We start from the raw sequence: 27,406 nt of genomic DNA on the forward strand, positions 1-27,406 counted from the left end.
TTAAGTGTGAAATATAGAAAAGTAATTACACTTTGAGGTTATAAGGTTACAAGTTCTTTTCAAGTACAAGTATTTGGTTTTAATTAAACTTTAAAGATATATATTTTATTATGTTAGTACTCTACAATAAAATGTTTATGATTAGAACAATTAACAGGCTGCTTGTTTTTTATACATATCACAAAATCATCCTTCTTTCCCATCGAATTTTAAATCTAGCCTCTTTGGCTTACACTTCTAACCATCAAACACTCTATTTCAATTACAGCAAACAATTACAATCTACTGCAACTACAAATCAGCAGTGCAGGCTGACTAAAGTTATGCTTGGTAGTGGCTGGAAAGAGTAAGACTAACTTTTTCCTTCTAATGCCTCCCTTCATTCAAGCCTCCCTGCAACCACCCAATGGCTTGACAGCATATGTACTATGCTGTCAAAAAAAGAAAATTCACAATCGATGGTATAAAACCTACAGTCCTTAACTGAAGATCTGCAACGTAAAATCCTAGTAGCATTTCTAAAGATTACAGTTCATAATAATATTGGAGGTCCTCCAACACTGCTGCATCAAAAGCTTTTTTTCAAATCAAGTAAACACTCCATAGAGAGTTAACTCCCTAAACCATTTGTATCATAAATAAGACATACTCAAACTAGCAGGTGTGGCAGAATTTTCATAGTTTGTTCTCATATTTTTTGACATTATTTTGAAAACTAAGATTTACACTGACCTTCAATAACATTTTTATTTTAAATTTTAAATACACTGTGTTCCACAATTTTTAGGTTTCATGAGTGTGATGGTTCAGACTTGGCTCCTTGCCAAATGCTCAAACCCCAGCAGCAGCCTCCCCCCACCCCCTTTCCCCTTTCTTCTTCCCCTAGAGCAAAGGAAAAAAAAAACTATGCAAATTGAAGAACTTGAAAATTCAGCTAGTTATATAAAAAAAAATATATATTTGATGTATATTACAGTTAAGATGTTATGTACACAGCAAAAAGGAATTCCAACACCCCCCAAAGGGATAGGGAAAGGGGAAAGGGGAACCAAAGGGAATAAAAAGGGACATCGAGCGGATATATGCAATCAAACCCAAGAATTAGTAAAGTAACTAGTAAAACAAGTCCCACCACGTCCCTTAATAAAAAGCAGGATTGGCACACACGACCAGCACTCTGTTATCCTCCACGTGTCAGGCCAGCGGTCACTGCAGGCCTCAGCCTTAGATAAGCGAGACCAACGCAAGGACCCACTGTTCCTGAACCCCACCGGAAGAGAAGAGAGCGAAGATCTCTCCTCCCTTCTTATTTATACCCCGATTTACGTAAAAATCGTATGGAATACTGGGAACACTAGCTCTTCCTTGGTTACAAATTGGTAACCAAGGAAGGCCTAGATTAAAACCACCACAATGAGTGTGTACACTGAAAAGTAGCCCAGACACTAAAGGACCCTTCCATAGACTACAACAAAATAGTTTCTTACTCCAGCTGCAGTCAAAAGCACTTTTGCCTATACTAAGAGAAACGGACCATGTCACCACACTGAAAAGGAGAGTGAAGGGACACAGTTTAGAAGACTGAAAATATTCACCTAATTTCTAAGACTTTATGTTGGCAACTGATATCCTTAGAGATGTATATTATAGTGACTTTATTGTAGAAACATTCCACAATTTATTTCTCACATTTTTGGTTTTTAACATCATATCTGTCTGAAGAACTACCACGGCCTTCAGAGTGCAGAAGTAACACAGAGAAAACATTTCACAAAAGCTTTAGAGCAGATTTAGGGGTAATAAATAAAATTCTAAATTTCCTATGACACACATAGGCCCACAAATGGTACCTAAGCATTAACCAGATCCATCAGTTATATCCACCAGGGTTTTTTTTTTCCTTTTAAACCAAAGAGATCATTTCAGATGGAGTGTATAATAACTGTTTTCTGGCAATAAATAAAAACCCTATCACAACAATTTTTGTCTCTCTAAGCTACGCACTGAAAAGCAGAATTTGTTTATCTTGACTGAAGATATACGGACTCTCGCTAATGGATCTCAGACACATTACCAGACTTGCTTTCTGTTTTTTCCAGCCATTTCTCAGCCAACATTTTTCAGGACAACCATCATTTAGTGACAGATGTACTTTGTGAACAACCAGTAGTCTGGTAATATAAGACAACACCTTCACATTTGATTTTTTAAAGCGCTCTTGAATTATCTTAGGCAAAAGCAACTGAAAAGAGTTGAAAAGAAATCTCTGTGAAAGATAGGCCATGATGCTAACTAAGAACGGCTCTGTCTTGGAGGTGGGCACAGAATTACATCTCCAAAGTTCTGGTCATCCATGACAAGCCTCAACTGAAAAAAGGCAAAAGCATCTGAACAATGAACATAGTTCAGTATGGATCCCAAAATGCAGCCATGGAAAATTCTTTTATTTATACAGGATTGTTCTTTATTACAGAACATTCATCTCAAAGTTCAAAATGAAAAAGAAACAAATGCATCTTTTGGTACCAACTGCTGAAGTCTTTCTCTGGGATATTGCAACTATTCATCACCCTCCTTAGTTTCTTTGTTCTTTGAGTCTCAGAACACAATAATCTGCCACCAGTTTTTATTTCTTTCCAAGGTGTACAATATAAATTAACAGTGGATGGAAACACCATTGTCTGAACCCTTGATGGTGAGAAAAAAACCACAAGAGCAAGAAAATTATGAGGGAGAAGCATGGTAAGAGAAAATAATTCAACTCAAGCTTATTGTCTCAACATGTGATTCTTCTGCCTATTAATGTACAAAATTCCTAGTGAAGAAACACTAACAATGCATTAAATTATGTTCACCCTTATGTTAAATTTGCAGTGTTCAGTCAGAGGACAAAAAAAAAGAACCACCAGCAGCAGCACTCATTAAGAGATGCCCAAGTGCCTCAGGCTCTGCAGAGACAAACACTGGCTATGGTGTTGTTCACCAGAATACAAGTCATTACTTGAACAAGTTACAGTGATAAACCTGTCTAACAGGATTACAGGAACTAAAAATCTTTGCTCAACTAACACTGTACTTTAATTTAAGAGGAGTGGCAGATTTAAAAGTGGCAATCTATTAATCTGAATTTAGGTGTAAACATAAGTCTATGGTGCTAAATCCTCAATCATGACAACATGCATAGTCAGAATTAATTGTTTTTCATATATTTTGTGCATACTTGATGTGCAAGGCGAATAGATGTTCACAGAATTAATCCACGTCAGATAAGGACATCACAGAACAAGTAATTTCACTGTTCATCTGAACACCACTCACTTCTATTTCAAGTTACTCTGTTACATGAGAGCTGAAGCCTTCCTGTGAAGTTCACATGTTCTTACATGTCTGCAGAGACTGTTGCTTATGTTCTTATATACCTACAGTGTTGCTTTAATTCTTATATTGAAATTCTGCTGTCCCTCCCTATATTCTGAACAACGAAGAGGATGGTAAAGAATTATCACTGCAGTAATGGGACATTCTACTGTGTGATATAGGGTCCAGAATGGTACAGCACAGTCTTTGTTACCCTGTGCTAGAGCTATTCAAAAACTTAAAATTACAACTGAGAACAAAGAATGAGAGAGTAGGAGTACCTTGTGAAAGGAGATGAAATTATAAGAAAGATGTAGTAAGTGAATTGACTATCCTTGGTATATTCACTGAAATGTTTACCATGTTATTAAATCCCATGTTCTATCCCAAAACTGCAGAGTTCAATGTCACAAGATGTAGGAAATACCAAGAACGTAGATGGACTAGAAAGTAGATTATACAAGTCCACAGAGGATAGACCATAAAGGACTACAAAATGTGATGTAGCCTCCTACTCACAGATGCTGGCAGAAAGGTGGGGGAGTGTGAAGGAGGACAACTCTATGCATTTCTTATGCTCTCCATTCAGACATCCCCTGTTTATCACTATCAAAGCCAGGACACCATGCCAGGCTGAGCTATCAGAAAGCACTACAATTCTCATTAACCACTGAAAGATTTTTGGAAGAAGACATTAGTTGAGAATGACCGGTGCTTCATAGAAAATTTCATTTAATAGATCACCCTGTTGCCAAAGTGTACACTGACAAAAATGCAAGAGACAAAGAGATCTGCTGTGTTACTAAAATAATAGAGGCATGTAGAGAAACATTACAGCAAGCCTCTACAGACTGCAGATTTGGAAGCAAGCATGCTACAACCACCCATAATCAATTACATCACTTTACAAAATTTTAAGCCCAGGCTATCCAACTGTCTTTCTTCATTATTTGTCATTGATTACTTGAATTGTGGTTCCCCAAATCAGATCCACTCTGTAAATCATTAATCCTTTCTTCAAAATGCTTCACATGCCTCATGAAATGATGGGAAAGGTATTACCAAAAATGCGATTTAAGAGCTATTTTTTTCCAGAGAGCATTTACCATGCCAGCTGAAATGGAACATGTGCTGCCCTTGTAAGTATAATCCAGATGCAGAATAGAGATTTAATACTGACCCACTAACATCTGAGTATGGTTATGCAGAAACTCAAATACCTCCTATTTAATCTATGCCTTCTGAACCTCTGATTCACAGTAGACAGAGGCTGTAGGGGAAAAAATTGTATGATACAATATGAATTTGAAGGAATCTCTATGGAGTGGGATGAAAAATTTAAAAAATTATGTTAAGTAGCATACCTACTTGGAAGTGATGCAGTTAGAAAAAGAAGAAAAGATGCAGTATTTTCACCACTGTCAGTCTCAGTACTTAAACACAGCCAACACATTGAATATATGAGTTGTGTTTCTTTAATGGTTTATTCCGTAAAGGAGATTGTATTTTATTTAATACACGCTCTAAAAAAATTCTATCCAGTTGAGGGCATTTAAAAAAAAATAAACTGAAAAGAGACAAAACATTAAAACTTTATAGAAATTTCTCATTAAAAGGTAATTTTTTATCTGACATATAGCTAGCAACCTAGCTTCCACATATTTCAATTTTGTGAAAGGTGGCAGACGTCACTAGGATTGTGTTCATAAGCACATGTCTCAAGCTCATGTAACAACCTTCAGCATGAAAAATTGAGTCTATATACATATGCATAATTGATACCCCATCAAAGAAAACACCAAGCAATCTTGTGCTAACAGAGAACATATTAATTGGGATTAAGGATTGATCCTTAATCCCAGTTGCCATCAATGTGGATTCAGTACTGAACAGGAGCACCTACAAGGCGCTCTTCACTAGCTGAGAGATAGTACATGTGTTTTTAAACAAAGATTTGGAAAATAAAAGTAAAACACTGACAAAAACCTGTGGTTAGCACATATAAATAGTAATAAAGTCAGAGTGATCATGCAGAATGATGTGGATCATTTGGATACAGTGAATCATTCTGACAGTTTAATGACAGTGCAGCCTCATATCAAATTGTAAGACAGAAGGAGGATTCTATCTGAAGAATGCCACAGAAATTAAAAAAGGCTCTCAGGATTATAGCTGATAAACCACGTTAACTTTCAGTTTGGCTATAGCTCACATATTGAGGGGAATAAAAACATGAAAGTGGTTTTTATTTCTGGATGTTGCATTGATGGTCTGCAATAACAGTATCACTTACAAGCCCATAAACCTTTAAGGTAGCTGAAAAAAACCATTAGGGAATGCAGGCAAAGGCCAACATAAGAGAGGACTAAAGTAAAAGCCTAAATATCATGACTGCTTAAACGTTTCCACATTTGGTTTGAGTTTCATTAACACAGATACCAGGCCTTTCCAAAATGCACTGAATAGTGAAGACTCTAAATCTGCAAAATCACAGAATGGTTGAGGCTGACAGGGACCACTGGAGGTCATTCGTCCAAGCCCTTACCCAACCCACCAGCTCCAGCTGGATCGAGTACTTTCAAGGTTGGAGATTCTACAGCTTCTCTGGGAAACAAATTTAAGATGCCATACTTAACAGAACAAAATGCTTTGGTTGTCTCTATACAAGCATAAATGAATATGTGTTATGAATTAGTTTTGAAATGTAAAGTATTTACAAATGGTAGCTGACACAAAGACAGTATCTGAAAACAAAGGTTTTGTTTATAGAAGAGAGAAATATTAAGAACAATAGCTCAATTTTCCTTGTCTGCATTTGCATCTCTACAAGTGCTGTGAAATCATTAGAGATCAGATCTTATTCTTATTTAATCCCTTGGCTTTCATATGGCTGTGTTTTCCAGAACAGATAGACTAAGTTGACTTACTAGAGGTTAGACTGAGATCACAAATAATTTCTCATGTAACACCAAAGCACTGACAACTGGCAGTAACTTTTATCAGTGTTAATTTGTGCTGTGTTTACATCTGACCCAGAAGTGGAAGGCTCCGCAACCAGTTACCTAATCCACTGTGGATATGCTGCAACTCTTATATTCTAAAATATTTCAAAGCAGCTGTTGTTTATATTGGCTTCAAACTAAAACTAATCCAATTATTTTTAGGGGGTTTTTTTGAAGAATGTCATCAACACATAAAACTTACAACCCATGGCAACTATATGTCTTGCAGTCTTAAAATTCTTTTCACTTGTGACATTGTTAAGTATTTTATCCTCTCCCCACATATTATATTCCTCTCTGAGAAACAACAGCTACACAAAACCAAGGACCATCTTCAGAACCTTGAACTACTATTGCTCACCTGTGCTTTTGCCAGTTTCTTTTCCAACAGATCACGTTCCTTTTCTGTTTGTTGTAGACGTTTATTAAGCTCCACTATGTCTCCCTTTAATGAAGCCAGGGCTGCTAAATGAAGCTGGAAGACAAAAAGGAAAGAAACAAATTAACTAATTCACAAGCTATGCAGCAGTAGCATTTCAGAGAAGAGACAGTGTTATATAGCAGCTACAGTATCACTGGATTTCTGTAGTAGTTGATAGGAACTTAAGCAGAACAAAGTCTAAAAGGAAACCACATGCAAATAAATATTTTTAACATGGATTTTTTCTCTCCAGACAGCACATCCATTCCTTCACCATATCCTTTATAAGGATTTATACAGTGAAGAATAATTCAGCTTGAAAGATGTAGACTAGTTCTAACATTAGTTTATTAGGAGGTAGATTGAATCTTGTGCTATAAAACCTTGCAGTAAATGCTGACTAAGATTGGTATTAAAGAGTATGGTGTATCAAGTTTTGATGCCTTTAGACATATAGAGATTATCAGTTTGGTGAAGGGAACGACTCCACGCAGAGGATTTGGTTTTATTTTGCAACTAAAGCTTACTCCACCTTGAGCTACTCTCTGCAGTTCTGCTCAGTCCCACGCCAGTGAGTTTCAACGATTCTAATCTACTGAACCCACACATGAAGAACGTGAACTGTTTTTCTTTCTGCAGTAGATCCTTTTGATGAAAGATACGTTCTACATTTAACTGATAGCATTTGGTAATATCTATCAGGTTAGGATGACTAATAACATTGAAATTAGATTAGCTACGCAACTTAGAAAACAAGAACAGTTCTTACAAGAATCCTACACTTTTAACTTGTTCACACTCTCTTCCCATCCTTAAATATTTCATTCATCGTTGCACCAAACGACAACACTCAGTATTGACAATTACAACTGAAAAGTCCTGGAGGAAAACTAGCCAGTAATACTGAAGTCTTTCTTTGTAGTGGTAAAGAAGCAGCTTCAAGTTATAACGGGTAAGAAAACAAAAGTGACCTTGACCAGACCAAGCAACACAGCAAATATCGCTCTGCTGCCAAGACTTAGACTGAAACACAAACCCTGCTTCTAGTCCTTCATCCAGTTTTAGTCCCTCGCTCTGATATTTTATTGGGCGGGTCACTTAAAAGTTATTTTTCATATTTCATTTATAATGAATCAGCAAGTGAGTCCTATTTTGATATCAATTTTACCTCTCCAATACTGGAAGCCAGCAAAACCATAGGTGCTTTCACATACTGACATGAAAGCAGCTTCATGACAGCAGAGAGACTAGATCATTTGGCAACAGCTTCTTCACATACAGTATTGCCACTGTTATAGGAAAAACCCTCTGGCTTCAAGACAGAAAACATAACTTTAAAAGGTACTTGGATGTGAACCCTGCAGTTTTAAATGCTTATTGTAGAAGCTCTGGACACCCTCATTTGTGAGTTCAGTACAAAGTGTTTTTATTATGTCAGTTACAAAAACATCTTATACACATGCAGTTATTTGTTTCAGTGCAAATACACACATGCACAATTACGCGTTGCTTAAACGTTTCCACATTTGGTTTGAGTTTCATTAACACAGATACCAGGCCTTTCCAAAATGCACTGAATAGTGAAGACTCTAAATCTGCAAAATCACAGAATGGTTGAGGCTGACAGGGACCACTGGAGGTCATTCGTCCAAGCCCTTACCCAACCCACCAGCTCCAGCTGGATTGAGTACTTTCAAGGTTGGAGATTCTACAGCTTCTCTGGGAAACAAATTTAAGATGCCATACTTAACAGAACAAAATGCTTTGGTTGTCTCTATACAAGCATAAATGAATATGTGTTATGAATTAGTTTTGAAATGTAAAGTATTTACAAATGGTAGCTGACACAAAGACAGTATCTGAAAACAAAGGTTTTGTTTATAGAAGAGAGAAATATTAAGAACAATAGCTCAATTTTCCTTGTCTGCATTTGCATCTCTACAAGTGCTGTGAAATCATTAGAGATCAGATCTTATTCTTATTTAACCCCTTGTCTTTCCTGTGGCTGTGTTTTCCAGAGCAGATACACATAAGTTGACTCACTAGAGGCTAGACTAAGATCACAAATAATTCTCATTTGAAGACACTTGTGAATATTTCAACCTATTTCTTAAAACAAACCCAAACCCAAACTTAATCTCAGTAAAAACTGTTGCATAAAGAAAATACACTAAAGATTGTTAAAAAAATTACATGGAACGGGTAAACTAATGTCATTTCAGTGAGCAGGATCAGTTTTAGAACACATTAGAAAATAAAAGAAAAATAAGGAAAAAAAAGATGCAGTTATGGAAAAATTAATCTGCCGATTCACACTTGATGAATGGATCCTGGTGCTAATGGTACTTCTGAGAGTGCCTGAGGCCTAGACTAATGGCCCTGCTTCTATTACAACAGATGTTTACAATATCATGGAAACCAAAATTTTAGGTGACATGAGAAGAGAAGCCCAATACTGACACCTAAATGTAACCAAAAGAGAAAAATATCTGAATCTGGAGATTGCACAAAAGAACTATACATTAGAAAGTTCACTCCTTTGGGATTCTTATGAACCTTGACTGTAGCACTGGAGGGCAGCCCACACATTCTCACCAACAGCCTTTAAACTGACACTTGACACTGTGCAAGAACAGTCAGCCTTGTTTTCACCTTCCAGAGGAGGAACCTATCGCTACTTCCACTCCCAGTGAGGGAGCAAAGTAACAGCAATGCTATGAATGTATGAAAATGAGGTTGTGAGACACCAAGCTTAGGACAAAATACTGTCTTCACTTCAACTCAGTCTCATCACACTGTCTTGGACCACAACCTTTCTTTCATTAAAAATAAAAAATTAAATTATTATGCAATTATGAGCTAGGAGGGGTTTGATATGTCCCTATTTAGAAGGATTTTATCCCCACTTCAGTGAACTTATTTAGCGTTCCTACTCTCCCTACAGTCACTCTCAATTTAAGTCAGAAAAATTATGTCTATATCAGTCAATTGGTAGAAAGAGGAAACAGATCTATTTTTTTCTATCTCCCCCTTTGCCCAACAAGACTGAAGAAAATTAACCTAGGAGAAAAACAGTAAGGTTCAGTGCTGTCCTTTTCCCTTGAAAATCTCAGAATGCCAAATTTCTTTCCTATGTTCCTTTCCAGCTTGCTGAGGTGGTGGGCACACCTTTTGCCCCTCAGGAAAGAAAGGAGTAGAAAACTAATCCCAAGAATGAACCTCATTCAATCCTCTGCATTTAGCACTAAGGTGACCCACAGTACAGGGCCACTGTATACATCCCAGACAGTGTAAGCTCGTGCACAGTGACTTGTTTTCCAAGAGCCTCACCATTTTCTGTATAACCCTAACTTGCTCCTTCAACTTCAGCTTCTTCTGACAACAATCCAGACCTTTCAAAACAGAAATCGTTATTCAAGAACCACTCAAAAATTAAGATACTACTGACTATGCTAACGTAATCATCATTTACTAAAGCATCCTGTGGTTCTTTTGTTCTTACCAACACTTCTGAAACAGAAAATCATTTCTGATTTCTAATGACAAGACTGTGGAATAGCAATAAAGCTGAACTTAGGACCTCTGTCTCTAGACATGATATGCTATCACCATAAATTTAGGGAAACAAAATCTGTATTGCCATGTCAAATCAATGATCCACACATCCAGCACTTTGTTTCCACCACAAGCCAATCAGATGCCTCAGCAACAGGGGAAAAAAAAAAAAAAGAAAAAAAGGGCAAAACCCCCACCAAAACCTCTGGAACGTATTTGTCCAATTGTTTGAAATTCACAGAAAGAAAACATCACCCAGCTTTCCTTAGCAGCTCACACCCTAAAGAGCTTTATATTAGAATGTCCACTATGTAACTTCCAAAACTATATCTCTAAAATGATTTTTAAAAGCAGCCAATCAACTTTAGCACTGCTAGTTGTGGCAGATTGCTGCCACAATTACAGTTCTCTGTATGAGCATGTGCGTGCTTAACAAAATACATTAAATTCAGTTCTTAATCGCTTGACTCCTGCATCTCTCAGACCTCCGCATCCCTCTCCCTGCCCCTTTAATCTCAGGCCACCAGCCATACTCTCTTCAAATGTATTCCCATCACCACTCCTCCCAGGACCCCCTCTATCCCTAATTGCAACCACCAGTTAAAGGTTCTCCAGTGTGAACAGGTGGAGGAGTTGTAGTCTCCAGTGACCACCCCCCAGCTTACAGTGAAGTAGTGGGGTTTAGAATGTTTCTACAACACTCAAGTTTTACACGGCTTAGGTATTGCTAACCTTTACACTCCTGGCTGTAAATCTCAGACTTGTCCATGCTGCATTCCCAGGTCATTGTCTCAGTACAGAAGGTCAATTCTTAGTACAAGCAACTGTCTCCAACGTCACACTTACCACTTTAGGCAGAAGTCAGTTCTCGTGCCTCCTAATCTTAACCTGCCAAGCAGTTAAAAAAGGGATGCACAGGTTCTCCAAGGACAGGCAATTTCTTCAAATAATTTCTTCAATTCTAATATGAATTATGATGTGGTCTATCTGGACTTCAGCAAAGCCTTTGACACTGTCTCCCATAATATACTCCTGGAAAAGCTGGCAGCCCATGGCATGGATAGGGGCACTCTATGCTGGGTTAGGAACTGGTTGGAGGGCCGGGCCCAAAGAGTGCTGGGGAACGGGGCTGCATCCAGCTGGGGGCCGGTCACCAGTGGTGTCCCCCAGGGATCAGTGCTGGGCCCAGTCCTGTTTAACATCTTTATCGATGACCTAGATGAGGGGATTGAGTCCATCATCAGCAAATTTGCTGATGACACCAAGTTGGGAGGGAGTGTCAACCTACCAGAAGGCAGGAGGGCTCTGCAGAGGGACCTGGATAGGCTGGAGAGTTGGGCTGACTCCAATGGAATGAAGTTCAACAAGGCCAAGTGCCGGGTCCTGCACTTTGGCCACAACAGCCCCTGCAGCGCTACAGGCTGGGGACAGAGTGGCTGGAGAGCAGCCAGGTGGAAAGGGACCTGGGGGTGCTGATTGACAGGAAGCTGAACATGAGCCAGCAGTGTGCCCAGGTGGCCAAGAAGGCCAATGGCATCCTGGCCTGGATCAAGAACAGTGTGGCCAGCAGGAGCAGGGAAGTGATCCTTCCCCTGTACTCTGCGTTGGTGAGGCCGCACCTTGAGTATTGTGTTCAGCTCTGGGCCCCTCAGTTCAGGAAAGATATTGAGGTGCTGGAGCGGGTCCAGAGAAGAGCAACCAGGCTGGTGAAGGGACTTGAGCACAAGTCCTATGAGGAGAGGCTGAGGGAGCTGGGATTGTTTAGTCTAGAGAAGAGAAGGCTTAGAGGTGACCTCATCACTCTCTTCAACTACCTGAAGGGAAGTTATAGCCAGGTGGGGGTTGGTCTCTTCTCCCAGGCAACCAACAACAGGACAAGGGGACATGGGCTCAAGCTCTGCCAGGGGAAGTTTAGGTTAGATGTTAGGAAGAAATTCTTTACAGAGAGGGTGATCAGGCATTGGAATGGCCTGCCCAGAGAGGTGGTGGATTCACCATCCCTGGAAGTTTTTAAAAAGAGATTGGACATGGCCCTTAGTGCCATGATATAGTAATTAGAGTTGGATCAGGGGTTGGACTTGATGATCTTGGAGGTCTTTTCCAACCCAATCTATTCTATGATTCTATGATTCTATGATTCTAATACAAAACCCTAGGCAGAAAAATTACCTATGCTGCTGTAACTTAAGTTGCTGCAGGAAGCTTCCACAATTTCCCTCAAGCTTCATGCCATAAACCTTTGTGTAAGTTATCTTTGAGTATTTCTCTCATGAGAAACACCCAGTACATTCTAACATTTCCAACCACAAGTCCTACATCTTTTATTGCCTCCTCTTTCTTGTTACCTGGTCAAGACACCAGGGAAAAAGCTGATTAATTTTCCTGAAAGCTTTGCAAATGGATGGCAAACTGCAGGAGACTGTGCATTATTTCCTGTTGAGGTTTTCCACTGCACTGGACGTTATTACTGAAATCATAATTCCAATGAATTGACTAGAAAACAATCACTGTTGCAAAATACAGTCCTGATAAGGCTTGGTATGAATCAGCTTTAACAGTAAGTATGTTACAAAGGAGTGAGTATGTTACAGTTTCTTTCTCACTGAAAGTATGTTGAATAAAGAAAACTCTTAAGCACAGTTATTACATTCTATCCTAACTCCCTCCTTCTAAAAACAGTTCACAGGCCTATCGAAGTAAGCTCTTGTTCTCTACGGCATAACTCTTTTGAATTAAATCTCTTATTGATAATTGCACTTAAAACCTCTTCTTCTGCCTGGAAAAGCATTAAAAAAATATTTGCATTAGCAAAAAACACTGTTTTGGGTTTTTTCTCTGAGACCAGAGCAGTGAGTTGCAGAACTGAGAAACTGAGAATGCTTTCCACCATCTTTTGTCCTCCAGTTGTTACCAGTAATTTGAATGTTCATGTTTGATGCTAGTCATCAGAAAACCTTATGCAAGATTTTTGAATGATGCCTCAAATCCTTTTCTGGTGGCAACTACCTTTAAAAGGAAGCAGCATAGAGATATACCATTCAGGAGGCAGAATTTTTGAAAGGAACTCAATTGCATGAATGCATTTTTCTCTTCTAATTACTTATATGGTTTACGTTTTAAGCAATGGAATCTCCAGTGCACGAACTGAAAAGGTGAAAATAAACACTGATATATGTTTACTATCAATTGCACCAGCACAGGTAAGTCTGAACAGCTGGCAGACCTCAATCTGCCAAATGAATAGGAACTTATGTGATTAAATCTTTTAGTGTTTCATTAACCTGGATGTATTATTCAGTTCATAAGAAATATTTTCTTTTGTTTTGCACTATACTAATAACCCAACATGGTATCTCTGTCTGTAGCATCAGGTATTTTGTTCAACTAGCTTTGTACCTTTTCAGCAATTTATCTAGCAGCCTTCTCCAATTATAAAAGCAAGTAGCTGTAAAATTTGCAGAGAATCAAGGATCTGTAGCATGACAAACACCGACTAGAACATTTAAGTCAAGTGGTGATGACAATTTGTAAAGACGGCATCAAAATTAATTCAAAGGTACAAACAGACAGCAATTACAAACCAGAAGCTACTCAAAATGTTCATTAATGCAATGTTTAGAATTTTTGCCCAGTTTACAACTTGGTCTACACAACTCATAGAAGACAAAGGTGCCTGGAAAATCCTAGTACAAGATTAAATGTGTTTCTCAAAATATCTCCTACCACAATGACCTCATTTTTTTTTTTCTTTGAAGTTCAGATGCAGCGGCTTGACAGATAAACTTTAGTTCTTGTTCAAGTGAGGATGCCTCTGCTTTCTTCTTCAACTGATGTAAAAAATATTCTCTTGTCCATCAGGAAAAACTGTATGACAATTTTTTTAAAATGTCAAAAACTTCTGTGAATGAAAAAGCCATTTTCCAACTGGATTACTACGTGTTTTGGTTTAGACTATTCATTTTACATGACCTTTCCCTGACAATTTTTCTGAAAAAGAATAAAAGTGAAGATTCAGATGTTTCTACTGCACAGTAAATCTTCATTTGTGTATTCACATGCTCAAAAAATTAACTGCACTTAATAAAATTACAGAAGCTTATAAGTATCAAAGTTGAAAGCCTCAGTCAAATTAAAAAAATTGCAATTGCTCTAACATTCTGAAACTAATTTACATAGTATTTCCACCATTATCTGCCTGTCTCTACCAAGCCCAAGGAAGGTTCCCTTCTTATCTTGGACTCTGAATTCCAAACTCAACCCTGTATTTTACCCATGGAGTCTTATTGAATAAACAGTAGTTGTGTAGATATTTATGAGTCCAGAGCATGGTTCCATGGAAAGTGCATGTCCCTTGAGATTATCATTCTCTCCTTGAGTGTAATTTTCTTTGCTTTAAATCATCAAATAATAACAGAAAAAAACATTACTAATTCTCTAAGGAAGTCAGGACAGCACAGGAAGTTGCTTGTACAGCAACTTCTGCATTTTTTATGTTTATATCATACAAATGCATGCCCCTGTATGCACATATATAGAAGAAAATCAGGGGTCATGACAAGAAAAAATTTATAATTTATAGGCACTGTATGTGTCACATGTTCCACTTAACACTTAACAATGTCTCTGCATCCTTCTTATGACCACTTTCACTAACATAGTCACACACAAAAAGACTTGCTGTCAGCATGGTTCATAAAGAGCTTTAAAGCAGTAACTAGTACAGCAGTAAATCTATATAAGGTTCAACAAATAAATCTTGTGCTCACTGCTGCCAATATAGAAACATTAATCTTGAGAGGAACACAATACAGTACCTCCTTATCTGTTCAAAGTAGGGCAAATATTTTACTCACGTTAATTGTCCTGACAGAAAAGGATCAACACTGCATTAATCCATTTAACACATGGCTTATTTTTCACCCCTGCACATAACACAGGCTAAAGCATTTGCTGATTCTGAAGTTAAAGCTATCCTGTGTTAATTCTTCATAAAACTTGTACCTTATTTGTACAGCATTCTTGCTTGAATCTTTACATAGCATGCAGCATATTACTTACATAATCTGATGGAACGAAAGTGGAATTTACTTTTTTCATTTTCCATGTCTTCACCATCTGTATAACATGATACTTCATAGTTCAGGTGAAGAGTTACATAGCTGCATTATTTTTTTCCATTTAATTTAATTTACTTTCTCAAAAGTTGTTTCTCTGAGCTCCAAAATCTTGAAATATCAAGATATGTTATCATTAATGTAATTTTAACAATTAAACAGTAACAACTTCCAATATAACTGAAGAAACATTGGTGAAAAAAAAAATCACATTTTTACCATCCTAAACTCAGGTTCCTGGTTCAAAGAGAATACTAAAGAACTGCTGTACCAGACTAGACAACAAGCTGACAGTCCAGCATCCTGCCTCTGAGAGTGGCAAATCACGGAAATTGAAGAAAAAGCGTAAGAACTGTGTACACATTTGTAAAGTTTCCCTGGTATTGCTTTGCATGTTCTGCACCTCAGGAACAACTTTTGTCCCTTTTGATCTTCTTTGTAGCACTTGTGAATTTATAATGCTCTCTCAAACCATATGCCCCTTTTTCTTCCTTATCATCTGAGGATGACATGCCCTAATCTATTTAACAAGAGAAGCTCTTTCACTTTTGCCTTTTCTTTGGAGCGCTCTGGTTTTACATTTCTGGTGCCTGACACTTTACAGCCCTGCGGGAGGGACAGTGCTTGGCCGCACAGCTGAATTTTGCTGTCAGCAACCTAAATCTGTGCATGTATTACACCACTGGCCTCCACTATATTAACATTTGGGTCAATCTAGCCTGTATATAAGCAATCTTTATGTTCTCAAGTGTATCTCCTGGGTATATTCCACAGCTCTCTGTGATGAGAAGTTCAAAGCTGGTTGCACTCCCTGCCACCCCCAATTCAGATAACTGTATCAACAGCAGGAAAAAACACCTGCCTTCAGGAGAAACTAGCGGGAAGGGCATTAGCAGCTTCCTCTCTATGGAGCAGCTAGGCTCTGTCTTAGCTAAAGTATTTCTGGGGATTTAATGAGTCCCCTCAACTACAGGAGCAAGCTTTAGTTCAAAATGTGTGAATGCTGCTATGTGAGTAGGAACAGAAGACATGTCTGTGCACACAACAGGTGTAACAAGTGAAAGAAGGCAATGGTCAAGCAATGACATCACAGCAAGTACCAGAGATGACAATAACCCAAACTATTCATATTCTACAGGGCTGTGGATAACTTGATTCTTGAGTTGCTCAACTCAGTGAATCAAGCTCCTATTTTCATTCATGTTTTGACAAACACCATCAGAAGCATGCAGTTCTGGTGAACCAATGCCATATATATCCAGCCTCCATCCCAAGCAACATTCCCCACTTTCGTACCGAGTCCACTAGCTCAGCTAAGGATGCATTTACAATTTACACAGCTGTGCTGTTTTAAATCCAAGCTACACCTACCCTAAACTGTGTTGACTGAATTGTAAGCCTTGACATTCAGAGAGAGAGGTCAAGGGCATGCAGGTGGCTGCATCCCCTCCTCCAGTCTGCAATTCCAGCCTGAACTCTCTCTTCCTTCCCTTCTGCCTGTTATGATTTCTCCTCTTACAGGGGTCCAGACATAGGACACTTCTTTTTGTTCTTTCTTCTCTGTCTTTTCTTTTCTGCTCCCTCTCCTCACCAAAGCTGCTGAACACAGCAACTCCCTGTGCAGCCTAGAGCCTGAAGTGCAGCAGCTGTTTCCATTCAGCCCTGTGGTCCCTACGAAGATGGAATTAGCCCCTCATTAACCCTCTCCCTCCTGCTGTTATGCATCGATGCAGCTATTTAACTAAGTGCAGGGAGCAATTAATACCGTCTCTGTTTGCAGTTACCATTTTTGCCTCTTTCAGCTGTAATGCTGAGTGTGCAGCAGCACACTCAGCTGCCACAGATATGTAAGCCCCAAAGAACATAAAAGCTCAAAGACTCTTTCCAGAAATTGAAGTCGATAAACAGATATTTTTAAAAAAGACTTTGTGACACGGGTCAGATTTACAGCAGCAAGGGTCAAGTTTAAAATGTGTTATTGCTGAAAAAAAAAAAAAATCAGCAACTTTACAAAGTAACCTGTTATTTTCCCTTTTTTTTTTTTTTTTTTTTTTTTTAATCTTAACATAGTGGAGTACTTTATGATTTTACTTAGCTGAAATGCACCTAACTCCTAAACGTGCCAGAATACTTGGGAATTTATACTGAAAAATAAACTTTTAAAATCCTGTTGAGATAAATCAGCTTTTTAAAATAAGTAATAGTCACAGAAAACTAACATTAATTATACTGTTTTCACAAGGTTATTTTTACAGTGCAATAGGAAGGTGCTTGTTCCTCCTCCTCCCACCATACTCCCCAGCTGTCTCAGTCAAGTAACAAAGTATTTTGTCTGTTCCAAGAACCTACACAAAAAGGTACTGATGGCTACCTTCCACACATAGCTATGCCTCAGGCACCTCATCCAAGTCTCAGAAGTTGAAGTTGTCATTAGATAGACCCAGACTGCATTTTACACAAAATATTAACTACAAATAGCCAAGCTTGAAACGTTGCACAGCACTGAGTGAAGGACAGGCAGCAAAGCTGGAGATGGCTACCTGGGCATAAGAAGCAACCCCCCCAGTGCCTGCAAATGGAACCCTCATCAGCCAAATGCACATGTCCCTCTTCCTGCTCTCCCCAGACTCCTGGGAACAGTCACAGAATAGTGTTCTGTGCTTGGCAGAAGACTTGCTGTCCTAGCGACAGGCTTTTCCCATCACTATTTCATTTACTCTTCCTCTAATCTCACCAGAGGCCCTGTTACTTCCATATTGGAGGGAATCTCACTACAAAACCTGGGGCTCACAGAGCAAATCCTTGGCATCCCACAACTGAATCTGTAACATATGTTTAAGTGTTTATTCAATTCCCCTAAGTAAACCTAAGACTGTACTTGGGACTCTTCTAGCCATGCAGATGTTGAAATTTCGGAGGGAGTTAAGGCTGGGTAACAAACTAAAAGCAAGTTAACAGTTTTCTTCTGAAGGAAGAATCCTTGCACTATGATCTCCAGTTATTCAGACACAGTTCAATTTCAGTCACTGAGTGTATCTCAAAGTACTCTGCAAAATACTCTTGTAGTCTCAACTGGGAGAGTAAAAGAGCTCCAGATGCCACTATGAATTTGCTCTTTCTTGACTCACACAATGGGTTATCTTCTTGCCAATTTGGCTGTGCTAACATCACTGTAAAGCAATCTAATCAGCAGGAATCCAAATGTCCATTAAACAAAGAGGAAAAAATAAAACTGGATTTGATCCAGAAAATGAGGGAAAGTAATTTATTTTCTTGTCTTGTTCTAAGATTCCAGAATCAGACAATGTATTTGAAAGCCTGTTCCAATCTAAAAAACCCCATACTGATATACACTATATATTCTAGAGTAAAAAGGTGTTAACCTCTCTTAGGACACAATTTGAAAGAGCTATTACTAAGGCCTAGACTGAGACAGAAAGTTTATAAAAAACATCTTCCATAAAACTTCCACAGTGGAGATAAAACAAAGTCTCAGTCCTACTGTTGCCTTCTCACTTCAATTAAATTGTAATCACAAACATATAATTGCATGCACAGTGTGGCTTAGCTGCCTAGGATATGCAAATTTTAGTGTAATTTTTCATGTCCCTAACATACCATATATCTACCTCCAGTCAAATTTAAGCGTAGGCGTTTCTTGAAGGAAGGGAAGTGAGCAGCAGGAAGGGAAGAAATGTTTCCTGAGTTTGTGTGCACCAACCATATGAGATTCTCACATATATCTTCTCAAATAAGTCCAGTAGAGTATTTCTGTAAATGCAATTTGTACTGCTCTTTAATCCTGTTACCAAGAGTTCCCATTTGCCCTGGCTCAACAGCAGAGAACCAGAGAAATATATGATCTGCTTCTCTGAGCTCTGATCATGCACAGTTTGTGCACACTGAAAAACCTCCATTGAAGTCCCATTTATATACACACAACAAGACTGAAACAGTCCCCCTGCACCAGCAGAACATTACACAATCTCCTCAAGGTGCTCTGGGTCAAAATTGGACTTGTATTAACCTGGTTAAGACTTTTTGCTGAGGTCAGTTCCACTGCCTAGCAAAAGCATAAGGTTCAAGAGTAAGTCTACAAGAGTGTGATGTGTGGGATACCACAGAAGCCCTTATCTCTCTAATCCTTCCCCCTTTTCCATGCTTGGAGGAGAATAAATGCCAGTTTGACCTGCTGTTGGAAAATAGAGAAGGAATACTTATGTATTGTGACCAGCCAAGTTTTTTTCTGAGTCGCAGTGGTCTGAAGTCTCTGGTAGCAGGGAAAGGTTCGTATCACCTATTTTACAGCCCTCTTACAGGTACTTCTACTTGAAGCTCAGAGAGCTACCTGTGTAATTCAGTGCTACCCACCAGCCATACTCTGAAATAATCAGTTCTGCCTTCCCTTCCTTGTCACATGAGGATGTAGTAACAGCAGCCAATAGCTTCCTTAGCAGAGTGTGTACCTAGGGACACATACAGTTGTAGGGACTACGTATTCTTTCCCTGTAGTCACCCCCAACTTTTCCCAAATGTTGCGATGGTAGACTGAGTGGACTTGGTCTGGAAATGGTGCTGTGAATTAGATAATCCTACTCTGAACTAATATACTTGAGTTTCCTGAGATTTGAGTTAGCTGCTTTTCTTAAGTAAGGGTTTTTCTAATTAATAGCAAATGTTTCATCACATTACAAACTGAGCAAACAAGACAGAGATCTGGAAAAGAATTCAAGGACAGTATAAACCAGATGGCTCTAAGCAAGAGCATTACATTTAAACATAAACATCTTTCTGCACAACCCATGCACATTTTTGCAGTGTTACCAACTTTACAGTTTCAGCGTTTTGTCCACATCCCTTAAGTATATACTGCTTGAGATACAAATGCAGCACAATCAGCTAAGGGAAAATTAGTTTTGTTTTACATCCTTAGCTATGTGACTATCAATGGACAGATTTGAACTACCAACAAAAAATTATGGAAACTGTGAGAATCAACCACTCCATCTGCTGAACCCACTCCTCAGCCACAGGCAGAATATATGCAGATGGAAATGTCCCAGCCCTCTGAAATCCCAGCAGGCCTTACACATTGTAGCTTCGGTTTTTTTTAGATTAGGACAATGGGAATTAGCAAGCTTGTTTTGAAATAGTAATTGAGAAGAGACATTTCATTCACACAAAACCACAAATGCACCAGTGATTTTATCTCTCTGAGGCAAAACCACAGAGGGGATGAAAGAAAAGCTTTTATTGTTGTGCTGCAATGAATATGGAAAATTATGCTTTTCCCCACTGCAGACATTAAAATTTAGCAACACTGTTTTGGGAAATTGTGTAGTAGGCACTAAAGTCAAGATATTTCAATCTGTCTTCACTGAACAGAGAAACAAGAAAAGCTTTTACAGCCATCCCTACAAAAGAAATCAATAAAAAAGACTTTGGTGATCATCATCCCATACCTTAAAATATTTTAATGCAGCAGCTATAAGACACAGGAGAAAGTAAACTAAGAAGAACAAAGATATATACACTACACTAAGCACTTGTGTCCAGAAGTTTGTGTAAAAGGGGGCTGTACATTATTTATAGTTAAGAAAGCAGGACCTCAGATGGGAATTGAAATATTAGATATAGCTTATTTTAGTTCCAACTTGTTCAAATTTCATGGAAACCATGCCCTGCAGTCATTTCAGAACACCCTGTTTTCTTTTATAAATTAATCATAGTAATGTGCTCTGCTGTCAAACATTATGGAAAACACCAGACCAGCTGACAAACAGAATTCTCACCCTCATTTTCAAAGATGACAAAATTAGTTCTTTACAAAGAGAAGTATCAATTGATAAAGATACATCTGACAAACTACATAAGAGGTATGTTTGGAAATGCAACCTGGATTTTAAAAGATTTTAAAGAAATTAGAGCTAATTCAATACAGTTATTGTTATTTAAACAGGAAAACAAACCCTGAGACATAAGGGATCAGGAGTGGTATATCTGAAGAATAAGGAGTGGTATAAGGCTGATGAATGGTCCAGAACTGTGAAATGATTCACGTTGGATGTTTGGTCTTTGGCCCAGCCTCCTCCTCACATCAGAGTCAAGGTTGCTCAAGACTTTTTGCATAGCTGTGTCTTGAGAACCTCCACAGATGGGGTCTGCACAGCAGCTCTGAGTACCCAGTTCTCTTCTTGAATGTCCTCACAAGGAATTTTTTTTCCCATATATTCAGTTAACTCTTATTTCAACTTATGCAGATTGTTTATGCACCCTCCCACTGTTCAAAACAGCAAGAGCTTGAGCCCCCCACTGTGATAACCACTCCACAGGCACACAGGGGTTCTATTACATCAGCCTGCAGGCATCCTTTCTTCAGACTGAACCAGCCCTGATCCCACAGCCTCTTCTCCCACAGCAAGTGCGCCAGACCCTGATCGTGTTGGCAGTCCCTCCCCTGGAGTCCTTCACCTTTATGGTACTGGCAGGGCCCAAATTGGATGCACAATTATAATGAGTGTAAAAAATAATGGATCTACAATATAAGGCACAATGGATTTAAAAATACAATGGCTTTTATTTGTTAGCTAAACAGCTTCACCAATAACGCTCATTTGCTAAGAGGTTAAAAAACTTGAAAGTAATAAAGGTCTTCCCAAGGACCATTATAGAAATGCAATAAGGCTACAGCAGGAAGTGCCTTCACTTCAATTCTGTCAAAAAACTCAAAACAAAACCCCTCAGTCAAACACCCAAACAAAAAAGTCCTAGATGTGGTAACTACAGAATACACTACATTTAAGCAAATGCTTGAAGAGCCTCAGGAAAACTCATTTCCAATTTAATTAACTCAGATATGCACAAGGTCATAACAAAATAAACCAAAATGGTACTAAGCTGGGCAGAGGCACTACCTGGTGAGGCTCATCTTATTCAACTTCTTCAATACCTATAAAAGGGAACTAACATTGAACGAATGACTTCTGCAAATAAGTGTAAAAATGGTGGTGCTGGAAACATCAGTGAAGAGTGAGATACAGTACAAAAGACTTACAAAGATTTTTGGAAATTAACATGAATTTGGTAGAAGGTCAGATAATATGAGTTAATGTGCAGCAGGGCCCTGAGGGAGGCACAGAGGGAAAACGAAGCAGCAGGAAAAAGAATGGGGTCTTTATGAAAGGGGTCTTGTTAGGCAGTCAAGAAGAGGGCTGGCCTGCAGCTCAGGTAAGAAGCCACCTGGAATGATCCATTCAGTCCTGAGAAATGGAATACCAAACAGAGAATGGTATGCTGAAGGAAATTCTGAAAAGTACAATGAGAAGCACAGAGCCACTGACCAGATTGTTTTGTGTGTCAATCTACCTACTCTCAAATGCTATTTTCACCACAACAGATTTCCACATCTGTGAGGTAGATGAAATTGAGATGAATAATCTCGGTAAGTGGTAAGGAGCGTGACCAGCAAATTCCAGGTATGGACCCAATGTGGAAATGCATTTTGGGTCACAGTAATTTAGATACAGGAGAATAAAGAAAGTATATTATGTTGGGTTTTTTCTTGACTGAATGACATTGTTCAGTTTAACAATCTCCCAAGAGACAAGTTTGAGTTTCCACTTTTTAAGGCACATTGAGGAGTTGGAAAAGGTTCTGAAATACTACAGAGTAGTAGTAAACAAAGTTATATATAAGGTACACTGAGCACTTGTCTTAGGACTAGAATAGAGAGAAATCCTGCACTAACTGCAACAGCTGAGCAAATAATCTCTGCACCACTAGAGTTCTGTGAAACCTTTAAACCTGTCCTCTTTTTAGTCCTCTTAACCTCCTGTCTTTATAACATAAAAGCATATCTTAAAAATGAAAAAAGAGGAAAAAAAAAAAGGAAAGAAAAAGCCCAAGATAAAGCCAAAATAAAGAATTAGTCTTTCCTTAAAAGCCTTAAAAAATACAACTTACATGTAGCACAAGGAAAACTCATCAGCACAACTACATTTATACCAACAGATCTTCACTACCGTACTACTACCTCTTGTGCATAAACTAAGAGCTTCTCTTCAATGCATCTCTAAGATGCAAGAATAAAAGAATTGAGCCTGAATTCTTTGTAAGAGTCATACTAGTCATAAATATGCAATGCCACAGGAAGGCACATAAATCCATAAATCGGATAGGCTAGTACAGTTTTGATTGGCATTCTTCTAACCTTGCGTTAGGCTGGCCTTATTTCTGGCTCACAAGAGAAGACTCTCTGAACACCTGCCCTTCTGATCCTTCCCCCTATCCCGCTTTGGGGCAGTGACTGAGTGACCAGAGGGGGACTTTGCTCCCAGAGGTGGTCAACACACCCACTGTTCTACAAGACTGAAAGTGCCAGCATGTTCCCAGGTGAGAGAATCAGTGCCACTTAGAGTACCATGATCCTCTCCCTTCTTTCAAATACGCTCAAAAGACTAATTTCAATGTAGTATGCGATTACAACAACAAAGAGGACAAAGAAGAAAGCAATGAAGTCTAATAATTGTTTTTAAAAAAATCTACCTAAATTTAAGAACTGAAAAGATGTGATAATCAAGCACGTTAAAATGAACTTTCCAAAACCTAAGTGAGTTGTTATACAACTCAGCAAAACACTGAAAAATACTCTACACCAGAGGAGGAAACTTCAACAATCGTCTAAAAGTAGCTTTTAAAAAAATGAGGGAGTTCACTTCCAATTAAGTGATTCTGGCTTCACTGTTTTTATGCTGGCTGTAATCCAACTGAGCAACAAAGAGGTTTGTCTTTGCAGATCTTGCTAATGCACAATTAATTTCAGAGAGAAGTGAATTGTAAAATCATCAAATATCAACCTGTTCCGCATTCTGTAACAGGCAGAAAGGAAAATGACTTACACTGGGGTCACAAGCACTGTAGTTTCTCAGAACTCACCTGAAATCAGTTTCACCCCATCCAAAACATTCCTTCTATCAAAGTGAAAACTGATTAAACTTCCCTCAGCTAAGACAGTACAAGGAAACACCTATTTTCTCAGTCCTCATGACCATCCTTCATGAGTCACTATGAAACTCAACGGGTCACAGCTTAAGCTGACTTCCTTGTTATCACCATCTCTTCAGTGTGCAACTGCACCTTCACATACTCTCACAGTTCTACTTCCTACCTGCATTACGTTTTGATCTACTACACACAGCACTGCCTAACTTGTGCCTTCTGTCCTTGTCACTCACAAGGAAAGCAATAATCTCTCTTTGCCTGAACTCAGTCTCCCCGGAGTGGGAAATCTAGCACCTCCTTTTGGCAAGACTCATCAGCAAGACAGAAGGGCTAACTCTGCTTGCTTCACAGTGAGATTCTGCCTGAGACTTTTAGTTTCTTCCTCTCCAGTAGCTTTCTCTATTATTAAAGACCTGCTTTGTGCTTTTGTCATTCTGACTGTTCCCATAATTCCTCCAGGATACCTAAAACAGCACGAAAAAGTGCTCTGTTTTCTTCACATCCTAGTCTGCACTATCTCTCAAAACATCTCCACTGTCTCTATGGTAAATATTTTTACACTGTCTTCATATGCGTTTTATTCAGGTTTAGAGAGTTCTACAGAGGTTCAGTTTTGCCTGTTTTTTGAATTACTGAAGCCATCTTCTAGAGGAGACGAAAAAGTGATCACAAGTGAACAGGACTGTGACAGATATCCCTAAAACTAAATGTGAAAACTAATGCAAAATATATGTAAATAATAATAATGTGTAAATAATAAATCCAAATTCTAAAAAGCAGAATAAGGACCCTAGTAAGAAATGAGCAAATCTGCTGCTGGGTTGTGATCTCCCACTCTTGGCCTCCAGATTATCGCTTATGCTTCTCACACTATCCTGTCTATACAGAGGTGAAATTTATTCCCTGAGTCACAGACTGGGTGAGGATTTAGCCTGTTCATGCCAGTTCTTATTGTTCACTTTGCTGTAGTGTTACACAATGAAAAAAGGGACAGAAAGGGAGGTCTATAATAGCGACAATAATATGTCTGGAAATAAAGGATTTACCACATTGGATTGGAAAAGAGATGTATCTGAGATGTTGTTGTTAGCATTGATTAAAATCCTGCATTTGAGAGGAAAAGTGGACAGTTAAATTCACGTACTTAATGAAATACTTTGCAGGGAAGATTAAAACTATTCCTTATTCCCTATTGTAATTGGGTTGAGGTAACTTGTACCACATAATCTTCTAATATTGAGGAGGATTAGACAACATAGTGGTAAAAACAAGAACACCTGAGCCCCATCTGTGCAACAGCTGCCCTTGACATAGAAATGTAGGAAGTGAATAATGCGTTTGAAGTTCTAATGTAAGGTGGAGAACTGACTTAATAATATATGGAGTGGTAAATGGTGAGTGTGACTTCTCTGAGACCAGAGTAGTAAAGGGCACTGTACCCTTCATACCTCCCATACTTAAGAGTTTGGAAAAACCCTCCTTTAACAGGAGGAAACAAAAAGACAGGTGGTGTCTCTTTCTTTAGGTGTGAAGTTTTCATTTATACTCATTCCTACAGGATGAATACAGAACTAACATAAACCAGCCCACGCACTTCCAAAAGGAAGTGGTAAGAAAACCCCAAACAAACAAGTTCAGACACTCCAAAAGGCTTGCACCAATAAAACACTAAGCTAGATATAAAACAAAGAGTTGTCTGCAGGTTACTTAGATGACGTCAAAGAAATGTACAGTGAAAGAAACCACTGCTGTGTATCTTTCTCTTATTGTAACTACTAAAAAACCATCAAATTTAAGAACAAGGCCATTTTTTTTTTTTTTTTTTAAAGCATAGTTATCTTTGAAATAGAAAAGATTGTTCTGATTTCCCAAGAGCATGTTTTGGAACACAGTTCCCTTCTGACTTCCTCAACAACAGGAAAACAGTTAAGCCACGGGGACATAAATAGAGAAGAGGATCCTACACTAAATCTTTTTGGCCTTGTCTCAGCCTCCTGAGCAAGTACATCTATCTTGCAAAACAGAGGTAGTGTTTGCAGCACTCTTCAGAAGCACTGGCCAAACCAAAGTGGAAACTGAGGTTCAGAATTAATCCTGGATGTAGTATGGGCATGTTCCTTACTCCCCAACACACTCATTGAAATTAAGAGTGAAATGGACTGCCCATTTCTACCTTCTTTATTGTGCATTTGGTAGCAAGAACTTCATCTGTTTGAGCAAAGTGTGTACAATTACTCCTCTTCACATATATGGTCCAACGTTCAAGAACTCTGTGGCTGTCACAGTAGCACTAAGTTAGAGAGGGCTCCATGATTCTTCACCACTGCCCTTTGTACTGTTTTTCATAAGATGGAAATAAAGCAAATGCATTACAGGCTGCTGTGGCTTACCTGTACTAACACGCACAGGAGCAGACTGGTGAGGTTTGCTTTGTTTTCTAGTAAAAGAATCTAATCTATGCAAAGATGCAGAAGCTGGTTAAGACTGTAACAATAGTGTTATGCAGTGACTGAGGATAAGGAGGAAATGTTTATTGAAAAAGAAAATTATACATTTTTTGTCAGAAAACTTCATTACCGCTACTTGTGGTGATGGAACATTTCACACAGCCCCTGCCAAACACAAAAAACACCTATGCTGTCTGGTCCAAAAGAGTTAATGCTCTAGATAAGAATGTGCAGAGGTTGTTTCTCCCAAATGAAGTGTATTCAGATGTGTGGTCTAAAAGCTCATGGTTATTGTAATAAAGTATTATCTTGTATTATTTATTTGTCTCTAGCTCTTCTGTACTGCCAGGTAGGTTCACATCAAAACACCATTCATAACCAATCTGTATTTGGCATTACAATAAGTGTACTGATGTGAATTAAAAGGACTGATAAACGAAAGCAGGTCTGTTCTTGCAGTTGACCCCTGCCATGTTTCCACTTGACAATGTAATTATTATGCAGATCAAA

The 27,406-nt window shown here is 38.6% G+C and overlaps 1 protein-coding gene across 3 annotated transcripts in view; it reads right to left on the minus strand.

The window, feature by feature from the left end:
• The window catches only part of MCC (MCC regulator of WNT signaling pathway), a 193,743-nt gene that overhangs the window by 68,377 nt on the left and 97,960 nt on the right, over window positions 1-27,406 (minus strand). For all 3 annotated transcript variants that reach the window (XM_050328372.1, XM_050328373.1, XM_050328374.1), the window contains one exon: window positions 6,721-6,834. In XM_050328372.1, the coding sequence (XP_050184329.1) occupies window positions 6,721-6,834 (114 nt within the window). The remainder of the gene's footprint in view (window positions 1-6,720; window positions 6,835-27,406) is intronic.

Source organism: Myiozetetes cayanensis, unplaced genomic scaffold (genome assembly GCF_022539395.1).
Source record: "Myiozetetes cayanensis isolate MyiCay16 unplaced genomic scaffold, myiCay2020 scf4, whole genome shotgun sequence".
NCBI classification, from domain to species: Eukaryota; Metazoa; Chordata; class Aves; order Passeriformes; family Tyrannidae; genus Myiozetetes; species Myiozetetes cayanensis.